Genomic DNA, 19,119 nt, shown 5'->3' with positions numbered 1-19,119 from the left:
TCCCCGCAATGCGAAAAGAAGAGGCGGGGCCTGGGGCGGGGCAAACCAAGGGGCGGGACGAGCGCGCGGACTGCGGACAGGGACGCCGTGGCGGGTCCGTGGGTCTGCAGATCCTCGGACCGGTCGGCCTGCGACTCCTCCTTTCACAGGAGCCAGCCCAGGCTGGAGCCTGATTGACAGTGAAGGCGGCTGCAGCCAATTGCCCGCGGCGCCGGGGGCGGGGCCCACTCCGGCCCGGCCCGGAAGAGCTGTCCGCGCACTGGTGGTGCTGAAAAGGGCGCTCCAGAGGCGTTGTGAGAAAAGGCGGGGGGGGGGGGGAATCAAAGTTGAAACCCCCTGGCAGCGGGCCTGGCTCATGTTGTATGTAAGAGGAGGGGTCTCCCCTCTCCAGCTCTCAGCCCGTCACCCCCTAGGCTTCTCACAAACGTGGAAACTTGCATTCTCCTAGAGAAGGGGAAAGCCACATGAGCTTCTGTAAAAAGGAAGGGGACGTCCCATGGTGGGGGGTCTGGATGTGGGCAGGGGGCACTTTGGGGGGCTGAGCAGGCGCGAACCCAGCTGTGCCGCCCCTCGGCGCCCTGTGAAGAGGAGATTCAGATTCCAGATGTTGCTGGAATGGCGGGGAGAGGCAGGCGTAATTGCTGCTGGGACCAGAGAGTTTCCTTTGCCTCCCCTAGGGGCCGCGGGAGTGAGGATTACGGTACTGGCTCATATAGTCCCTCCTTCCTCCATCTGCACTTCCTCCTCCTCCCTCCCACCGCGCCCCCCCCGCCCGCCCCCAAATAAATCGCAGGCCCCTCCCTTCGCCCGTCCCCAGGATCTGACGTGGGCTCGACACCTTTCTCAGCTTCTCCCTCCTGCAGCTCCAGTGCCCGAGCTTCGGCTCTCTAGGTTCCGCAACCCCCTCCCCTCCCTGCCAAGCCCTGCTAGAGCCCAGTAAGGATCTTCCCGGTCCTCGACCCCACCCCAGGCCCCTGGAAGCTGTCTTACCTTTCCCCAGCTGGATCCCAGCTTGAGATCCAGCCAGCTCGGTGGACCCAGGCGCCCGAGCAAGAGGGTAACCCAGGCGACACGACCCCTTCGGCCCTCTCGGCTCCACCTCCTGCAACCGGAGCCGCGCCCCCTCTCCCACAGACCCCAGAGCAGAGAACAGAGGAGACTGGGCAAAGAGAGGTGGGCTCCAGGCGACCCCAAGCCCAATTCTGCCCCTCCATCCCAAGGGGTAGAGAAATTGTCTTCCTTGCTAACTGCTAGCAGGAAAAAAAAATAATAATAAAGGGAAAGATAGAAGGAGAGGGAGGAAAGGTGACAGCTAGATTATTTAAGAGGCACAGAGAAGAGAAATCGGTGTGAGTCGTCATGAGGACTCCCAGGGCCCAGCAGCCGCCGCCTCCCCAGCTGCTGTTTCTAATTCTGCTGAGCTGCCCCTGGATTCAGGGTAAGAACACGGGAGCGTGGGGGTGGGCCCCGTGAAGGCCCCCAGCGGGGTCCTTTACGCTCCTTTCTCTGAACATCCTGGACCTTCCCACCTCTTGGGGGAGGGGAGGGACACAGCTGGGGAAGGGGCAAGCCAGGGTTTTCTAGCTTGTACCTGGATCCTCTAACCCCCAACATAGAGGAGGTGGGGAAATGAGTGAGGGGAGCTTTAGCAGCGTCTCAGGGGTTAAATCCAGGAAGGAGGGCTGGGGAAGTTGGGGGGGATGTCTGTGGAGGCGGCAGAAGCACACAGAGTACCTGGGTAGGAGATGGAGGTGCTGGGAGAGATGCCAGGCTCTGCACACACAAATACTCTCGGACGTTTGGACAAAGACAGATGAACAGAGGCCCTGCTCAGAGACCAGATATTCAGCCCCCCCCCATTCTGACCCCCAGCCAGACTCCAGGGAGAGACTGCAGAGAAAGAGAGAGAGAACACCACACTGCAGAGACAGAAATCCTGAGAGAAAGCTGGGCACTGCGGAAGTAAGGGGTGGGAGGTGCTGTCAGACCCTCCACAGAGACCAGGGCTGTGGGGGCAGCACCCCTGAGGGGAGAATGAAGAGCCGTTGCCCCTTGTCCGCGGTGCTGGCGCTGTCCAGGGTTCACAAGAGCCAAGGAGCTCACTGAAGGCTCACACAGCGGGAGGAGGGCGGGGAGGGGGGGGCAAGGGGAGAGGAAGGTGTAGGAGTGGGGGGGTGCTGCTGGGAGCCCCTCCTCCAATCTTGGCTCTCAGCCCAGCCTGAGACCCTCTGAGCTCCTGCAGGCCCAGCTGACTGAGGAGGGAGGAAGAGCTCTGGAAAAGATCTTTCTGGAGACGCTAGGAGTGTGAGGCAATGGAAAGGCTGACACAACTTCATCTCTTAGGTCTGCCTCTGAAGGGGGAGGAGGCAGCACCCCCGGAGCCTGGAAGTGAGACCCCCACGGTCCCCTCGGAGGCCTTGGCTGAGCTGCTCCATGGGGCGCTGCTGAGGAAGGGCCCAGAGATGGGCTACCTGCCGGGTGAGGCTTCCAGAGCGGCATGGAGGCAGAGGGAGAGACATTTACTCAGGGAGACGGGAGCCAGGCCAGTGAAATTCAGAGGGAGACAGACAGATGGTTCGAGAGAGTCAAAACTGGGCATAGACAGAAAAATAGAGATAGGAGGACCAAGAGACAGAGTCAGACAGAAAAACAGACAATCAGAGAGAAAGACAGATGGAAACTCAGAGAACCAGAATCAGAAAAATAGTGGGAGAGAAACAAAAGAGAGAGAAAGAAATACAGACCCTAGTAGATCTAGAATCATAAAATCAGAGAGTGTTGAGAATACGAATCAGAGAAATAAAGAGTTCCCGAGATAGCAAAACAGAGGAGAGAGAGAAAAGCAGGAGAGGAGTCAAATCTAAATGGGGGGCGGGGGGCGGGGTGAGGGCAGAGAGAGAGGCTCAAGGAGACTGTCAAAGTGAAAGGGGGTACTGTTAGGCAGTGGAAGCCTTGGGAGGAGGTGGGGAGTTTGGGTGGGGAAGACAGAGGTGGGAGACTTGCCCCTTGTGCGGGAGATATTTTGGGTTCAGTGGGGGAACCCCCAGTTTGCCTCAGCCCTGCTCCCCACCCAAGCCCCACCAATTTGCTCCTCCTGTGCCCTGATTTCCCTTGCACTGTCCCAGGATCTGATCCAGACCCCACACTAGCCACCCCTCCAGCCGGCCAGACTCTCGCAGCGCCCTCCCTGCCACGGGCCACTGAGCCAGGGACAGGGCCTCTGACTACAGCGGTAACCCCTAAGGCGGGTAGGGGGGCAGGCCCCACCGCGCCAGAGCTGCTGACCCCGCCCCCAGGAACTACGGCTCCACCCCTTCCCGGCCCCGCCTCCCCAGGCCCGCCCCTCGGGCCTGAGGGAGGAGAGGAGGAGACCACCACCACCATCATCACCACGACAACTGTCACTACCACCGTGACCAGCCCAGGTGAGGCGATTGAAAGGGGATGGGGTCGTGCCCAAGAGGACGGATGTGGGAAAGAAGGAAGATACGGATGGGGGAGGGGCTGCCGGGAAGGTGTGAAAGAAGGGGTCTGGGTACCAATGGGAGAGGAGCTTTGGCTTAATAATAAAGGCTAGCATTTCTATGCACTTACTACGTACCGTTCCATTTGTTTCATCCACATTACAGTTGGGGAAGGGAGTTCGGGGCACAGGGAGGACAGAGAGCAGAGGGTGAGGGGGTGATGGGGAGAAGACAGAGGAGGGACCCCCAGAGTTGCATGGCTGGGAGGGCGAGAACCCAGGGATTCACACAACCCTGGCCACGTATCTCTCTCTAGTTCTGTGTAACAACAACATCTCCGAGGGCGAAGGGCACCTGGAGTCCCCAGATTTAGGGGGCAGCCGCCCCCCGGGACCCCTGGACTGCACGTATAGCATCCATGTCTACCCTGGCTATGGCATTGAGATCCAGGTAAGTGTACTTAAGCGTATAATTGTGAGACCTTTGAGCCCTTTCCTCTGGGTCCTGGGGGTGCCCTGGTTGGACCCGGGAGCCAGAGAACTTGTTTTCTAACCAAAATGGGCCTGTTTTCCGATGATTGCAAAGACTACCCTGGAGTCCTACAACTTGGACAACGTCACCATGGTGTTTGGGCTGCCACATCGAGGCCCAAGGAAGACAAGGGGGGGGACTTAGAGCGTCACCCACCCTGGTTGACTTGCCCTGGCGGGTCTGGCTCTCACTTCTTTAGGTGCAAATGCTGAACTTGTCTCGGGAAGAAGAGCTCCTGGTGCTGGCTGGTGGGGGGTCCCCAGGCCTGGCCCCCCAACTCCTAGCCAACTCTTCTATGCTGGGAGAAGGCCAGGTCCTTCGGAGTCCAACCAACCGGCTGCTCCTGCACTTCCAGAGCCCATGGGTCGCCAGGAGTGGTGGTTTCCGAATCCACTATCAGGGTGAGGAGTCCTGGGGCTGCGGGAGGGGTAGGGGCCACACTGGCACAGGGGACATCTGAGCACAGGGCGATGGCGGGGGCTTTTTCTCCTAACTAGGACCTTGCGGACAGACCGCCTCAGAGGAGACCTTCACGCACGTATCTCACATGCTCACAGACCTGTGTTTGGGTGGCACACATCCAAGGTCACTCAACAAATGTTTATCCAGTGCCCCCTTCATGCTGGCCCTGGGTTAGCCTTAGGGAAAAGAATGAACAAGCCACATGTAATCCTACCTTCAAGGAACTCAGAATCGAGGTCTAGGGACAACCAAGGAATCAGGATGATTACAATTAAAGTGAGATAAGGACCCATATCCTTTTGATGGGGGAAATACAGGCAGGAGGAGCCAATCTCAAAGGGACCTACATTTTCCAGGAATATAGGGACACCTTCTCGGAGGAGGTGATGACTAAACTGAGACCTAAAAGATGAGTTAGCTAGGGGAAGGATGGGAGGGAGGGAAAGAGGAAAGCAGATGTCTAGATGGATGAAAAAGCACATTCCAAGACCCGCCCCCCCTTAAGGAGTTGAAGTAATTCAGCAGGGAAGATACAATTGTCCTAGCTGTGTGACCTGAGACAAGTTACTTAACCTATCTGGGCCTCATTGTCTCATCTGAAAAATGGAGATCCTAATATGTACCTCGTGGTATTATTAGGATGATCAAATGAGTTAATACTTGTACATGTCAAATGCTTAAAATAGCATCTGGTACACAGTGAGAGCTCAAAAATATCAGTCATTGCTATTACAGTAATGTAATAGGAAAGAAAAGAGTACAGAAAAGGGTAGAGAAGGAGAGTGGCTAAGAGACCGGACTGGGTCTCAGGTTGGATTTCAGATCATGGAGGGATTTATCAGCTTCAGTCAGGAGTTCAGATTCCTTTTTCCTTCAGGGGGTGGAAGGGTGGGGTGCGCATTTTGAAATTTTTTTGAACAGGATACTGACAGCCTGAGATTTGTGACCTAGAAAGATCCTGCTGGCTTCAGGGGGCAGAAAGGGAGGTGTATCTGTGCACGAGTGCACACAGGAGCTTCTACACACACACAACCTACGTGTGTGTGTGCATCCACACCCGCCTGTGATGTGGGGAACCTTTCCCCAGGGCAAGTATGTTCTAGCATACATGTGTGCACGAGGCAAGGGGCCCACCCCCGTCCCCTTCCAGACACCGCTGCCTCTCCAAAGGGCCTTCCTATGTGCCTGAGAAACAGAGAGAAGTGTGTGAGCTAATGTCCCCTTCATATCACCTCCTGGCCTCCCCTGTCCCACTGTGAGCTCTGCTGACCCCAGATCTCTCACCCAGGACACACACAGCCTATATGCCTTCCTCACACAGTCTCCAGCTCTCCCTGAGGCGTCTGCTCAGAACATGCCCCCAGGGACTCATAGGTACGAGATAGAGGTGCCCAGCGCCAGGCCTATTCCTGGGGAGCCCAGGGCCTGGATATTGGGGAGCAAGGGCATGATTTGAGGGCTCAGGGCAGAGGGCTGGACCTCAAATATTACTCCCTGATGCCATCTGCAACAACCATTTCCCTAGGGCATTGAAAATAGGACTCTAGGATAAGTAGAACATTCGGGGAAGCAGGGCTCTTGCATAAATTGGCCTTCATTGCCTGCCTCGGTCTTCCCTGCTTTGCGGCTTCTCCAGGCACCTTTGGGACCGAAGCCCTGTTTAAACCCTTCCCTGTCTGCCCGAGCTGGGGCCCCTGGTCCAGAGTGGCCTCATTAGCTTCTCTGAAAGGCCAAAGGTTCCATCCCTTCTAACCCCAAGTTCAGCAACTGCTGTTTCATTTGCTTCTCACAGCAACCCTGGGGGTGGGTTGTCAGCTCCGTGTCTGAGAGGAAGAAAAAGACAAAGGTTGTGTGCATGCTCAGCTACCTGCAAATTCACTGCAGAGTCAGAAGTCAGACCCCAGGCCCTGAATCCTGGTCGTCATTCATTCACTGAGGCACGGGTGCGTGATGAACGTTTTATGAGTGCTTTCTACATGCTGGGTGCTTTGCCAGCCTTCAATGATAAGGGTTACTATTGCCATTTCCAGGGGAGAAGCCCTAGAGATGAAGTCACCTGCTCAAGGTCATACAGCTACTAAGTCATGGAGCTAGAACTGGAACTCAGGTCTGCCCGTCTCCAAATCCAGTGCTCTTTGCACTGTTCCACCCTGCCTGGTGGCTGTATCAATCAATCAGCTAGACCAGGCTTTTAGGAGACAAAATGAATAAGGCCTGATTCAGTCTCATAATGGCAATAGATACCGGTTAATGTGATGATAAAATTATGTGTGGGATTGTGTAGAGGCAGAAGAGCAGCTAACTCTGTTGGAGAGGCGAGGGGTCAGGAGGACTTCCTGGAAGAGGTGGCAGTTAAGTTACTCCTTGAAAGATGAGAAATCAGGAGAGGGCCTTGCAGATGGGGGAAATGGTGTGGGGAAAAAAAGAAACACATGGAAGTGAGACAATAAGGAGCCACAAAACTACATCGTATAGGCTACCTTTTGCAGGTGCTGAGAACTGGAGCTGTATAGGCTGGGTAGAATCCAGCTGTGGCGCCATGTCACATGTGGTGCCATGTGGTGAATGTCAGTCTAAAGCATTCAGGCTTGATTCTGTTGGTCATGGAGAGCTATCCCAGAGGCTAACATTTATTCAAATCACTGTATTCTAGAAGGTTGTTTTTATGTCTCAGTAGATGATGGACCCAAAGAGCAAGGCCTGGCTGGGTCTTTTCATCTCTGTGTCCACCCTGCTAAGAAAATGCTTGTTGAATTTGAATATGGGGAGAGACTAGGTCTCCTACAAAATCACTCAGGGCTAGAGAGTCAGAGAAAGCAAAGGCCCAGGCAAGCTCTTACCTCCCAAGGCCTCTGCTAACTGTAGTCTGCCCCTCCTACAAGACACAACTTTGGTGTACTTCCCGCCGGAAGCCCTTCTAGATGAAACAAACACAGAGCTGTGTCAAGATCAAGTTCAGAGTCCAACATTTACAACCAAGTCACTTTCTATTTATTTGTTTTATCCCCTAGGAGTCCATAAGAATTTCAGGAGGCTTTCAAAAAAGAATTCAAACAAAATTAAATAGAATAAGTAAGGGGTAAAAATGGTACCAGGTAACTAACGCTCATTACAGTTGAAAACACAGAATATGAATGGACAAGGATTTGTTGCTAAGGGATGAGGCTCAATCTGGTTCCGAGCTTCCCAGCAGCCAGCGGAGAGAGAGAGAGGACACAGTTCGCACAGCAAGAAAGGAGAAGAGAAAAGAGTTCCTGAGGGAAAACTGGCTCTTCACATGCACTGCGGGATTTGTGTGGGGAGAAAGTCTTTCAGGACAAAATAGTCCAAGTTCCTGAAGTAGTTTCATTTGGCTCCTGTGGATGGAAGCAGAGGGTACAAAATCACGTGCACCTCAGTTAAAGCCCAGTGTGTAGAAGGGAGCAAATGCTCTAAGGCACTTAACAACCTGGAGCCTCATTTTCTGCATCTGGAAAATAGGTCACAGTGTTTCTCTGGTTACCTCTAAAGCACTGTGAGAACTCACTTTGGAAGCTGAACAAGCTCTGCAAATACTATTTGTTACTGGAGGGAGTTCAGAGTGGTCAACTGATTTGCTTGAGGTCACACAGCAAATGAGTGCTAGAGTCCAGAATTTCTTTGAGTGTCAGGTCCCTTATCTACAAAATGGCAGCCAACATAGGTAGATTACAAACATTAGAGGAGATAAGGGATGTTGAAAGCACCTCTTCATGAGACAACGTGCCCGTGTGGGGACACCAGTATGGAGCCAGTTTGTGCCCTAAAGGATCCTGGAAAGAGAGGAGGAAGTACTGGGGGGCTGGTGAGAGAGGGTGGCATGGAAAGTGAGCCCTCCTTCTGCCTGCTTTTCCTGCTCCAGCCTACCTGCTGAGCTGCGGCTTCCCTCCCCGGCCGGCCCACGGCGACGTGAGCGTGACAGACCTGCACCCTGGGGGCTCTGCCACCTTCCACTGTGACTCAGGCTACCAGTTGCAGGGTGAAGAGACCCTCATCTGCCTCAATGGCACCCGGCCAGCCTGGAGCAGTGAACCCCCCAGCTGCATGGGTAAGTCTCCTGCCATGATAGGGGAGGGCTTCTGTCCTGAGAGCCCCACCGGAAGGGTCCTATCTTGGGGGTTTCCATCTTTGGGGAACACCCACCTTGAAGGGGTTTCTACCCTGAAGAGTTGCTATCCCAGGTCTCCATCTGGAGCTCTTTTTACTGAGGGTCTCTATCCTTGGAGCTTCCATCGTTGGGGGGTTTCCATCGGGGACGTCCCACCTGGAAGGTTTCCATTTTAGGAGTCAGCATTCTGGAGGTACCTTATTTTGGAGACTCCTCATCCTAAAGGAAACCACTCTTGGGGTCCATATCTGGAGGGTCTCTATCCTGGAGAGTCTTCATCCTGGGGTCCCAACTTGAAGATTTTCCACCTGAAGGCTTCCGTTGGGGGATCCCTCACGAAGCCCCAGCCCAGCGTGTCCACGTCTGGGGAGTCTTCATTTTGGTGGAATCTCCATCCTGGGGGTGTCCACCCTGGGGTTTTTCTATGCCAGAGCTGGACCCCTACCTGGGGGTGGCCTAGAAAGAGTCCTGTCCTCTGAGGTGAGCCTGTGGGGCAGAGGCCATCCCAGGCAAAAGTGTGGATGCAACAGCTCTGAAGATGCGAAGACAAGTCACCCTAACCTGCCCTTTCTCTGCCCACAGCTTCCTGTGGTGGCACCATCCACAACGCCACACTGGGTCGCATTGTCTCCCCCGAGCCTGGGGGAGCTGCAGGGCCCAACCTCACTTGCCGTTGGGTCATTGAAGCAGCTGAGGGACGCCGGCTACACCTGCACTTCGAGAGGGTCTCACTGGACGAGGACAATGACCGGTGAGGGTCTGGGCCTTGGGTCAGAGGTCCCCACCCCCAGAAAATAGGGAGGCTGCAGTGGGAAGTCGGGCAGACCTGGGGTGGGTCCCAGTTGGGATCCGTGTCAAGCACAGGTTAGTCTTTCCACTTTCTGAGGCAGCAGAGCTGTGCAAACTTAGACAAATCGCTTAACCTCTCTGTGCCTCAGTTTCCTCATCTATAGAATCGAGATAATAGTGCCTCCCTCTCAAGGTTTCTGTGAGGATAAATGCAGGAGGATACATAAAGAGCTAGCATGGTGCTGAGCGCACAGTCAGTCCTATAAATGTGTTTGCCGTGTGACTGTCATTATCATCAGTCTTTCTCTAACGGACTGGCATCTCAGCTCTGCTAGCAGGGGCTGTGTGATGTTGGGCAGCTTACTGAATCTTTCTGTGCCTCAATTTCCTCACCTATACAACGTGAGATAATAATAGTATCTGACTCACGGGTTCTTGTGAGAATTAAACAAGATAAAATGTGTAAAGGCTTAGAAAACGACATGTTTGAAAATAATAGCTATGGAGGTAAGTTAGGAGAGCAGGCAAGAGGTGAGGCAGTTTTGGAGAGGCCACTGAGCTCCCGGCCACCCTTCTGTCCATGCCAGGCTGATGGTGCGCTCAGGGGGCGGTCCCCTGTCCCCAGTGATCTATGACTCTGACATGGACGACGTCCCAGAGCGGGGTCTCATCAGTGACGCCCAGTCCCTGTATGTGGAACTGCTTTCAGAGACACCTGCCAATCCCCTGCTGCTAAGCCTCCAGTTTGAAGGTAACTGTCCTCCCCCGGGGCCCCAGCTCCTGCACCTTCCCCCCTTCCCGATACCCAGATGTAGTCACTCGCATACTGCGTCCCTGCTCATCTCCGTGTTTGGATCCCTGAAACCTGGCTTGCCTCCCCACCCTTCCTATGGACCCCTTCCAGTTCCCTGAGGTGGTCTTTTCTCCTGAAGCTTCATGTATGGCTGGATCCAGGTCCCCAGCCAAGGGACCACTTACCTTTATCTCTCACTTCTTTCCTCTGTGTTGGCTTCGTGCTCAGGCACTTGCAGTCAGTGGTGGGCTTAGCGGTTCAGACTGACTTACCATCCCCTTAGGAACTCCATCAGGAAGAGAGACCGCATACTGCTTTCCCCAAAGCTTCAGCCAAAATGCCAGGAAATGCGCTCATCGCCCTGGGTTAGGTCACGTGCCTGTGCCTGTGCCTGAGCCAATCACTGTCGCGAGGTGCAGGTGATGGTGCATGGGGCAGGTCCATCGCTAGTTGGTCCCACCTGAACCCCACCTGGACTAGAAGTGGGGGAGCTGTGTGTGCCAAAATGAATAGAGTCGTGCTCTTACCTGCTGGACGATGGACAGACAGGTCAAAACAAGGAGGTCAGTGATCCAGGAAGAAGCAGCGTGTGAGCTGGGCTTTACAGGACAGAGAGAATTTTAAAAGAGGAAGATTAGTGTCATGCGGGATGTCATGTGGGGTCTCAGCTCCCACTCCCTGCATAAGGACGCAGGATATGGTGAAGCCAAAAAGGGACACCCACAGAGCCATAGATAGGGGAGTCAGACCACTATATTCTCTCTGGTGGCTGGGTTGGAGACACGGGAAGCAGGAGCCACACGATCCGCAACTTGCCGTCTGCTTCTCTGCCAACCCACCTCACTTACTAACTGCAATCTGCGCTTGCTAGTTCCACCATGGCAGTTATATCAGTGGCTAATGGCTCACTGGTTACAGCTGATGGCCAACTAGTCACAGCTGATGGCCATCTACTACCCGAGCCAGCACCTTTCCCCGTGAGGCCGAGAGCCTGGAAACTGCTCTCTGGGACTCTGTCCCCACAATTAGGAATTAGCATTTCAGGAGAAGGGAACAGCGAGAGCAATGACAAAGAGGTAGAGAAAAACTCACTATGTTTGGGAAACAGAAGTTCAGTGTGGCTGGAGCAGAGGATTTGTGCACACAGTAGCAGGAAAGAGACAAAAGAAAGGGAAATGCTCAGAGATGGGAGGGGTTGGTTCCTGGTATGAATCAAGGGACAAACGGAATTGGCACTGGGCCCTGACGGGCGTGTGGGATTTGGACATGACACCTTGTCGGGCTAAGTAACTGTGAAAGAGCCAGTGAGTCTGAAAGATGAATTGCATGTTAGGTGCTGAGAATGCGAAGACAATTCCCACGTTTAGGGCCTGCCTCCATAGTTGGGGGCCACTGATGCTCCAGGAACTTCAGGTTCCTCCTGTATCACAGGCACCTGAATCTACCTCACAGGTAGTTTTGCAGCTAAGGGATGATCAGATGGGCCCAAACAAAAATGTTCTACAAACGTTCATTTTGGCTGACGTAGCCCAAAGTCAAACCCCAGTAGCTGTTGTGTTAGGTGCACTTTTGGATTCTAGCCCAAATAATCAGGGATTATCAGTTAACCTAACTGTTATTTTTGAGGGGAGAACACACCTACATGAGACAGTTCTGCAAAAGCACGCCCTCCCCCCCCACCCGATTCCTTTGCAGTTTCCAGAGCCAAATATTTCTGGGTGGGAATCAAGCAATCTGGGTTTGAGATATGGGTCTGCCACTGCCCTCCTGTGTGACATTGGGCAAGTGGCTTTTTGTCTGTGGACCATACAGCATCATCTGTAGAATGGTGGCTGGAAGTTGACTAGCCTAGGGGTTTCCCTCTGGAGGTCAGGGAGGTAACATAAATGTGTGAATGAGGAGTGTTAGGGTTATGGGGAAACTGGAGAGTGAAAGCGAAGTCCCAGGGCATTCCGTTTTAAACAGCCCACTGAGTAACCAAACAACACTTGAATTCAGCCCAAGGCCCCCACTTTGAGACCCCTCGAGGCCTGTCCTAATGCTTCCTATCTGTGACTGACTCCTCTGTAGCTTTTGAAGAAGACCGCTGCTTCGCCCCCTTCCTGGCACATGGCAACGTCACCACCACAGACCCTGAGTACCACCCAGGGGCGCTGGCTACCTTCTCGTGCCTCCCAGGATATGCCTTGGAGCCCCCGGGCCCTCCCAATGCCATCGAATGTGTGGATCCCACAGAACCCCACTGGAACGACACAGAACCCGCCTGCAAGGGTGAGCCCTCCATATCCCCACCGAGTCCTGCAGTCTCCAGACCCCCTGGGTTGGGAATCCTAGGAAGGTCATTCAATGAGACCTGCATACCCAAACCTCATAAACCCAGGCCTTGGGTAAACGCCTGCCCCTTTCAGAGTGTCCGTTTTCTTAGCTAAATAATTGGTGGACTTGTTACAGAATTCAAGGGTCACAACTCAAATGTCTCCAAGAGCTAGAAGTGGAGTTGGGCTAAGGCAGGGATTGGGTGGGAAGTGGGCGGGGCTAATTAAAAGCAGGGTTGGGGATTGGACACAGTAGCACTAGGCGTGGCAAGGAACTGGTGGGTAACGGACTGGGAGACAGTCTGGTGCAGACAATTGGGAGTGGTGAGGACTGTGGCTAAACGGAGACTGCATGTTCACCTGGGTCCCGAATCCAACACCCCTTCTACTCTAGCCATGTGTGGAGGGGAGCTGTCAGAGCCAGCGGGTGTGGTCCTCTCACCGGACTGGCCCCAGAGCTACAGCCCAGGCCAGGACTGCGTGTGGGGCCTACACGTCCAGGAAGAGAAGCGCATCTTGCTCCAAGTTGAGATGTACGTTTGGGTGCCGTAGAGGGTGCGAGGGGTATGGGTCCAGCAAAGTGTGGTACCACAACACAACAGCCTGCATTGTGAGCCTGGTTGGCTCACGCGGTTACACAAGATTCGGTGAATATCCAGTCTGATGAGAGAGGAGACTGAAGGTTCAGGATGGGGGGTGTGGGTTGTCAGGTGGACTTAGGTTCAAATCACTTACTAGCCAGGCGGCCTTGGACAAGTAAATGGGGTAATGCAGACTTCCTCGGGGGCTACTGTGAAAAAGGGGCCTAGCCTGGTGTCACTCTGGCTGCTTCTCAGGGCGCCTCTGGACAGATTTCCAGAGAACTAGACTGTTGCATCATCACCAGCACGTGAAGTAGGTGTGGCGAGAATCCAGTGAGCTGAGTTGGTATGAGGTGGTCACGTGATTGGACAGAACCAGAGGGGCGTGGCCAAAAGTAGGTCCTTAGGCGGGGCCTAGAGTTAGGCAGGGGCCACCGAACTAGGGGAACCTGGAGAGACTAGCATGGGGTAGGGGGGTGTGGAGGGCGCTGGAGAGTAGGCGGGGTTACGAATGAATGGAGTTAGGGATTGGGCCGAGCCGGATCATTACCCAGCCGCCATATCTGGTCCTACTCCTTGCAGCTTGAATGTGCGCGAAGGGGACATGCTGACACTGTTTGATGGGGACGGTCCCAGCGCCCGCGTCCTGGCCCAGCTGCGTGGACCTCAACCGCGCCGCCGGCTCCTCTCAACTGGTCCCGACCTCACCCTGCAGTTCCAGGCACCTCCCGGGCCTCCCAACCCGGGCCTTGGCCAGGGTTTCGTGTTGCACTTCAAAGGTACCAAGGCCTAGGGTCCCTAGATGGGCAGGGGGGTTGGCAGGACAGAGCTCCCAGGAGGAGGAAGGGCGTCCTGAGTGGGACAGCCTCCAAACTCGCTGTCTCTCCCCTGCAGAGGTCCCGAGGAACGACACGTGCCCCGAGCTGCCCCCTCCGGAGTGGGGCTGGAGGACGGCTTCGCATGGGGACCTGATCCGGGGCACGGTGCTTACTTACCAGTGCGAGCCAGGCTACGAGCTGCTCGGCTCCGACATTCTCACCTGCCAGTGGGACCTGTCCTGGAGCGCAGCGCCGCCCGCCTGCCAAAAGAGTGAGCCGGGGCCCAGTCCCAATTCTCTCGTGGCTCCGCCCTGCTCTTCTGGGTAGCGCCGCTCGCTTGGACCCCGCCCATTCCCCTCTGCGCCCCGCCTCCCTCCCTTCTTGTCCTGCCCCTGTCCTGTCCTGGCTCCACCCCTTCGCTCTGGGTCCGCCCGGATCTTCCTCAGGCCCCGCCCCCAGGCGGGGTTCCACTCCTTTGCTCCTGGGTGCCCCAAACTGTCCCCTCTGCGCCTCATTCTCATCTTCTCATCTTCTCGGGGCTGCGTCCCTCTCTCTTCCACTGTTCTGGTCTCTGACCCAGTTTCCTCTGGGTCCCGCCTCATAGTGTGGCCCCGACTCTGCCCCGTCTGAGTTCCATCCCTCCTGGCCCCGCCCCATCAACTCCTGGCGGCACTCTTTCTGTTCTTGGTCCGCACCAATCCTTGACATCACCGGGAGTCACTTTTGCTAGAGCCTGGGCAGTCATTGACGCCCCGTGCTAGGTTGGGGTTGGGGTTATGCAAAGGAACTGGGGCCCCTCCCTTCGCTGATGGAGCTCAGCCTGGGAGGGGACAGATAGTTAAACAACTCAGGATATTACGGAGTGGTAACCGCAGGGAGGTACTTAACACCTCTGAGCCTTGGCTCCCTCACAGGTGAAGTAGGATGGGGGCGGGGTGGGGAGCGGTGAGGAGCCAATGAAAGTTTTTCACAGAGCTCTTGGTGCGTGTAAATAGTGAGTAGTAGCTGCTCTAAGTATAAAGAAGGGCTGTGGGAATATTGCAGATTTCATAGAAGAGGTGATATTTAAAAGAGGTTTTATCTTTTAGAAGAGCAGAAAGGGGTGGCATCTTGTCACTTTCTCCCAGTTTGGGGGAGCCTACAAGGCTATGGGATTGCAGGTCTTCTTCCACTGGCCCCTGGGGCAATGGCGCGGCTGGTGAGCATAGGTTTTGGGAAGCCAGATTTGGGTTGGACACAAGGAAAACTTTCTAGGTGCACAGTTCCCCATCTCTGGGAGGATTCATAGGATGTCCAGTCTGGAACCCAGACAGGACAGAGGCAGGGACAGGAAGGGATGGAGGCGGGGCCCAGAGGGGATAGGCGCAGGAAGGAGCCTGCCCAAAGAGGCACACTGAGCCTGCAGCTGAGACCCAAATCTCTGAATCTCAGCCCGGTCCTCTGCGGCTGTGATCCTGAGTGGTTCCAGCTCTGCCACTCCGTCGGAGTGACTGTGGGCCAGTCATTTGACTGCTCTGAGCCCTGGGCCCCAAGGCAAATAACAGTGACATTGACCCCTTGGGGTCATCAGGGTATATGATACCATGTTTGTAAAACTTTTAGCAGGGTGCCGTGCACAAGTCTACCTACAAGAAATGGCTTTGCTTGTGACTGTTAGTGAGCAGAATGGGCTGGGAATGACAGAAAGGAGGGGAGCAGGGGGGCTGGGCCCCTCTAAAAGAGGGCAGCTGCTGTTCTACTGGTGACCAGTGTGCTCTGGTACGCTGGTTAAGTATTTAAAATTTCGCTGTAGAATGGGGCCTGGGTTGGCCCAATCACTGTTTTCCCAAAGAACTCTGAAATATAAAATGCACTGGATTTTAAGTTTTCCCAACTCCTGCTCCCTTCATTCTGAGGACATAGTGGGAGATTGGGGATTCTGGGAGAGCTTCTGGGAGATCTCTTAAGGCTCAGCTCCCCCTGACCTTGCCTGCCTGCCAACAGTCATGACGTGTGCCGACCCTGGTGAAATCACCAACGGGCACCGTACCACCTCGGACGCTGGCTTCCCTGTGGGCTCCCATGTCCAGTACCGCTGTCTGCCAGGGTACAGCCTAGAGGGGGCAGCCGTCCTCACCTGCTACAGCCGGGACACAGGGACACCCAAGTGGAGCGACCGGGTCCCCAAATGCGCCTGTGAGTCTGGGGACCCCTGGGAAGGGCGGCGGGGTGGCCTGCTCAGCAGCACAGGTGGCACATGACTGACATTCCCTGCAGTGAAGTACGAGCCATGCCTGAACCCCGGGGTACCAGAGAACGGCTACCAGACATTGTACAAGCATCACTACCAGGCGGGCGAGTCTCTGCGCTTCTTCTGCTATGAGGGCTTTGAGCTCATCGGCGAGGTCACCATCACCTGTGTGCCCGGCCACCCCTCACAGTGGACCAGCCAACCCCCACTCTGCAAAGGTGCCTGGGCAGACCGGGCAGGAGGGGGCACAGCAGTATCTGGGGAATGACAGGGCTGAGAAAGTCAGGTAGCAAATTTGAGACCAATGGGAACCCTGCCGAGCTCCCCTTTCACTTCCTGTGGGTCCCCATCCTCATGATACACCTGGAAGTCCTCGGGAAGTTCAAGGTCATGGAATTACCCTAAGGGATGTCGTAGAAGGGGCTTTGGTTTCAAAGTCCTTTGCCCTCTGGATAGGGGTCAGTCTCCTTGTTTTTGACAAATGCTACAGACCTCATTGATTTAGACTGCCCGGGGTTAGAAACCCCGAACTTTTAGGGATCTGCAGGAGGAGAAAGAAGGCTCCCCCTGACTCCTCCCCCCCCCCGACCCAGGGAACGATAAGGGTTAGGTTGAGCGGAGGGCAGACAGAACCAGGCTGTCCAGCCCAGCCCCACTGGGCTCCCGGCCCTCTACCCAGCCTCCTTCCCTCCCTGGCTCAGACCCCATCCCCTCCCCCTCCTCTCCCTGCAGTGGCCTATGAGGAGCTCCAGGACAACCGAAAACTGGAAGGTCAGTGAGGACGCAGGTGGAGACCCAGGCCTGGCCGAGTCGGGAGGGCAAGGCAGAGGCTGGGAGCCAGAGGCCTGGCCCCAGAGGGGTGAGGCCCAGGGCTCAGGGCTGCACCCCAGCTCACTGGCCTCTCCTCCCCCTGCAGTGACCCAGACCACAGACCCGTCCCGGCAGCTGGAGGGTGGGAACCTGGCCTTGGCCATCCTGCTGCCCCTCGGCCTGGTCATTATCCTCGGCAGTGGCGTTTACATATACTACACCAAGTAAGTGCTGTGTCCTTGGGAGCCGCTGGCTGGCCGGGGCAGACCGCCAGCCTCCCGGCGCAGACACCTGGGAGAGCGGGTTTGGGGCTCACGTCTCCATAAGCCTCTCTCTGTCCTCCCGTTGCCAGGCTGCAGGGAAAATCCCTCTTCGGCTTCTCTGGCTCCCATTCTTACAGCCCCATCACCGTGGAGTCAGACTTCAGCAATCCACTGTATGAAGCTGGGGTGAGTCCTTCCCTGCCCCGGGAGTGCCACCTCTCTCAGCTCCCCCAGGACTCCATAACCTTCTCTCAGGGGCTCTGTAATCTCTCTCTTGGGAATTCCAAACTCAGCTGCCGACAAGGCCACATCAATGAACAAAGCAAGACAGGTGCATAGTAGGGAACAGTGGGGACTGTGGCTAATTGGAGAATGTGTGCCCCAGCGAGCCCGTAGTGGAAACCGGCCCAGATGCCAGATTGTTCAAGACAGTCCAGAAATTTAGATTTTTATGGGATTTTTAAGACACTAGAGGATGAACCAAACATAGCCATTGGCCAGATTCAGCCCCATTCCTACCCCTTTGCCCCCAAACCACCAGTGACATTACTTTAAAAATCCAGGGGCTTTCCCCTTCCTTGTGGCCGCTCCCATTCTGCTGCTTCCTCCACCCTCATTCCACTCCAGCAAGTGATCCCCTCTCTCCATCTCCAGGATACACGGGAGTATGAAGTTTCCATCTGAACCCCAAGACGCTGCAGGACGCAAGACGCTCCTCCCCTCCTCGTTCTGGGCAGGGAGGAGTCCAGGACCTGGTCTGAGCTCCTTTTTCCCCTGCTGTGTAAATAGTCTCCCGGTCCCACAAGGGGGCTTTGATGGCCCTGAGGACCCCACAGTAAATAAACCAGCATCCTGCGGCCCAAAGCCTCCTCTTCTCAGTTGCCAAACAACGGGCCTACCCCCACCCCACCCTCCTGGCTTTTGGACTCTGGCAGAGGAACTCAGCTCCCCTGCGACTCCTGGGGGCCCTCCAGCCCAGGGTACCCCCACAAAGACTGCCCCGGAGAGCTCTGCTGTTCTCTCGGCCACAAAGGCTCTGCCCTTCCCCTGTGCCCTGGCCCCTGGCCTAACCCCTGGGCCTGGGAGAGTCAGAAGAAAAGGGATGAATGGGGGAGCCCCTACCCCCTTTCTGCCATCTTCCCAACCTACAATCTCTCCACTTTTGCTTCTGGATTTTTCTTTTTGAGCAATAAACAGAAAATGACCATTTGTAACTGGGCTGGTGGGGTGTGGGAAGGTGGGTTATGGGGTTGGAGACGGTCGTGGTGGCCTCTCTGGGGAGAGGGCTTGGGAAAGGAGAACAAGTTGGAAAGAAAAGATGGAAATCTAAGAGTGGGCCCGGGGCAATGTCAAAGGGTCCAAAAGCCTGGCTTTGGGGTCGGCCTCTGTTGGAAAAAGCACCTTTGGGCCTCAGCTCTCTCTCTACCGGGTTTAACATTTCTAGGCTCTTCCATCCGCGGGATAGCCACCACTTCTCCCTCACCGTTTGGCAGGAGGCCAACAGCTCTCACTTTGTTTCATGACCAGTTTACCTGAAATTCAACCCCCTTTTGAGAATTTTTGTATCTATCCAAGTGTACCGTTCCCCCCCACCCAAGTCTTTTTGGCATTTTAGCGTATCCGCTTTTACAGGTTTACCAAGTATTGGTCATATTTGTAGCATTTCCTAAACAATGAGCTTGTTTTGTATCCTGTAAATGTCCTTTTGAACATTATAAGGAATGTATAGCCTGTTTGTCTAAACAGTTTTTCTCCATGTTAATTGAACTTAATTAAAATTTTACATTTAAATACAATTAAACATTCAGGACACTCAAAAGAATCCTGAAATACTCAAAAGGGGGTTGAATTTTAGGAGAACCCGAGGCAAATTGACCTTGATAATAGCCTACGTTTGGGGGCATTTATTCTGTGCCAGGCATTGTGCTAAGCCAGCA

At 55.0% G+C, this 19,119-nt stretch overlaps 1 protein-coding gene and 1 long non-coding RNA gene across 4 annotated transcripts; one reads left to right on the top strand and one right to left on the bottom strand.

Moving 5' to 3' along the window:
* The first annotated feature begins 808 nt into the window (after nucleotides 1–808).
* Nucleotides 809–18,396, top strand: SEZ6L2 (seizure related 6 homolog like 2). Of its 3 annotated transcripts, XM_033101760.1 has the most exons (18): nucleotides 810–1,438; nucleotides 2,344–2,478; nucleotides 3,126–3,425; nucleotides 3,781–3,914; nucleotides 4,195–4,396; nucleotides 8,338–8,523; nucleotides 9,166–9,334; nucleotides 9,960–10,123; nucleotides 12,236–12,436; nucleotides 12,875–13,013; nucleotides 13,644–13,840; nucleotides 13,956–14,150; nucleotides 15,863–16,054; nucleotides 16,136–16,327; nucleotides 16,842–16,880; nucleotides 17,026–17,143; nucleotides 17,272–17,368; nucleotides 17,837–18,396. In XM_033101760.1, the coding sequence occupies exons 1-18, from the start codon at nucleotides 1,360–1,362 to the stop codon at nucleotides 17,864–17,866; spliced, it is 2,769 nt and encodes a 922-aa protein (XP_032957651.1). In that variant the 5' UTR covers nucleotides 810–1,359; the 3' UTR covers nucleotides 17,867–18,396. The 3 variants fall into 3 exon arrangements, with proteins under 3 accessions (XP_032957654.1, XP_032957651.1, XP_032957652.1); XM_033101763.1 differs by lacking the exon at nucleotides 2,344–2,478 and having other exon boundaries at nucleotides 809–1,438; XM_033101761.1 differs by lacking the exon at nucleotides 16,842–16,880 and having other exon boundaries at nucleotides 17,837–18,392.
* LOC117019697 (uncharacterized) lies at nucleotides 6,908–10,765 on the bottom strand. Its single transcript, XR_004422540.1, has 3 exons — nucleotides 10,693–10,765; nucleotides 8,619–8,739; nucleotides 6,908–7,813 (listed from the first exon to the last, which is right to left on the bottom strand). It is a non-coding gene; the product is annotated as an uncharacterized LOC117019697 (long non-coding RNA).
* Nucleotides 18,397–19,119: the final 723 nt, after the last annotated feature.

This window comes from Rhinolophus ferrumequinum (assembly GCF_004115265.2).
Source record: "Rhinolophus ferrumequinum isolate MPI-CBG mRhiFer1 chromosome 15 unlocalized genomic scaffold, mRhiFer1_v1.p scaffold_54_arrow_ctg1_1, whole genome shotgun sequence".
Classification (NCBI taxonomy): domain Eukaryota; kingdom Metazoa; phylum Chordata; class Mammalia; order Chiroptera; family Rhinolophidae; genus Rhinolophus; species Rhinolophus ferrumequinum.
The sequence above is the reverse complement of the archived record's forward strand: the minus strand, read 5'-3'. Positions and strand labels throughout refer to the sequence as shown.

Coding starts and splice junctions, on each gene's coding strand:
- SEZ6L2 (XM_033101760.1), top strand. CDS start 1,360: ATGAGGACTCCCAGGGCCCAGCAGCCGCCGCCTCCCCAGCTGCTGTTT. Junction 4,397..8,337: donor TTTCCGAATCCACTATCAGG/GTGAGGAGTCCT, acceptor TTCCTGCTCCAG/CCTACCTGCTGAGCTGCGGC. Junction 17,144..17,271: donor GTTTACATATACTACACCAA/GTAAGTGCTGTG, acceptor TCCCGTTGCCAG/GCTGCAGGGAAAATCCCTCT.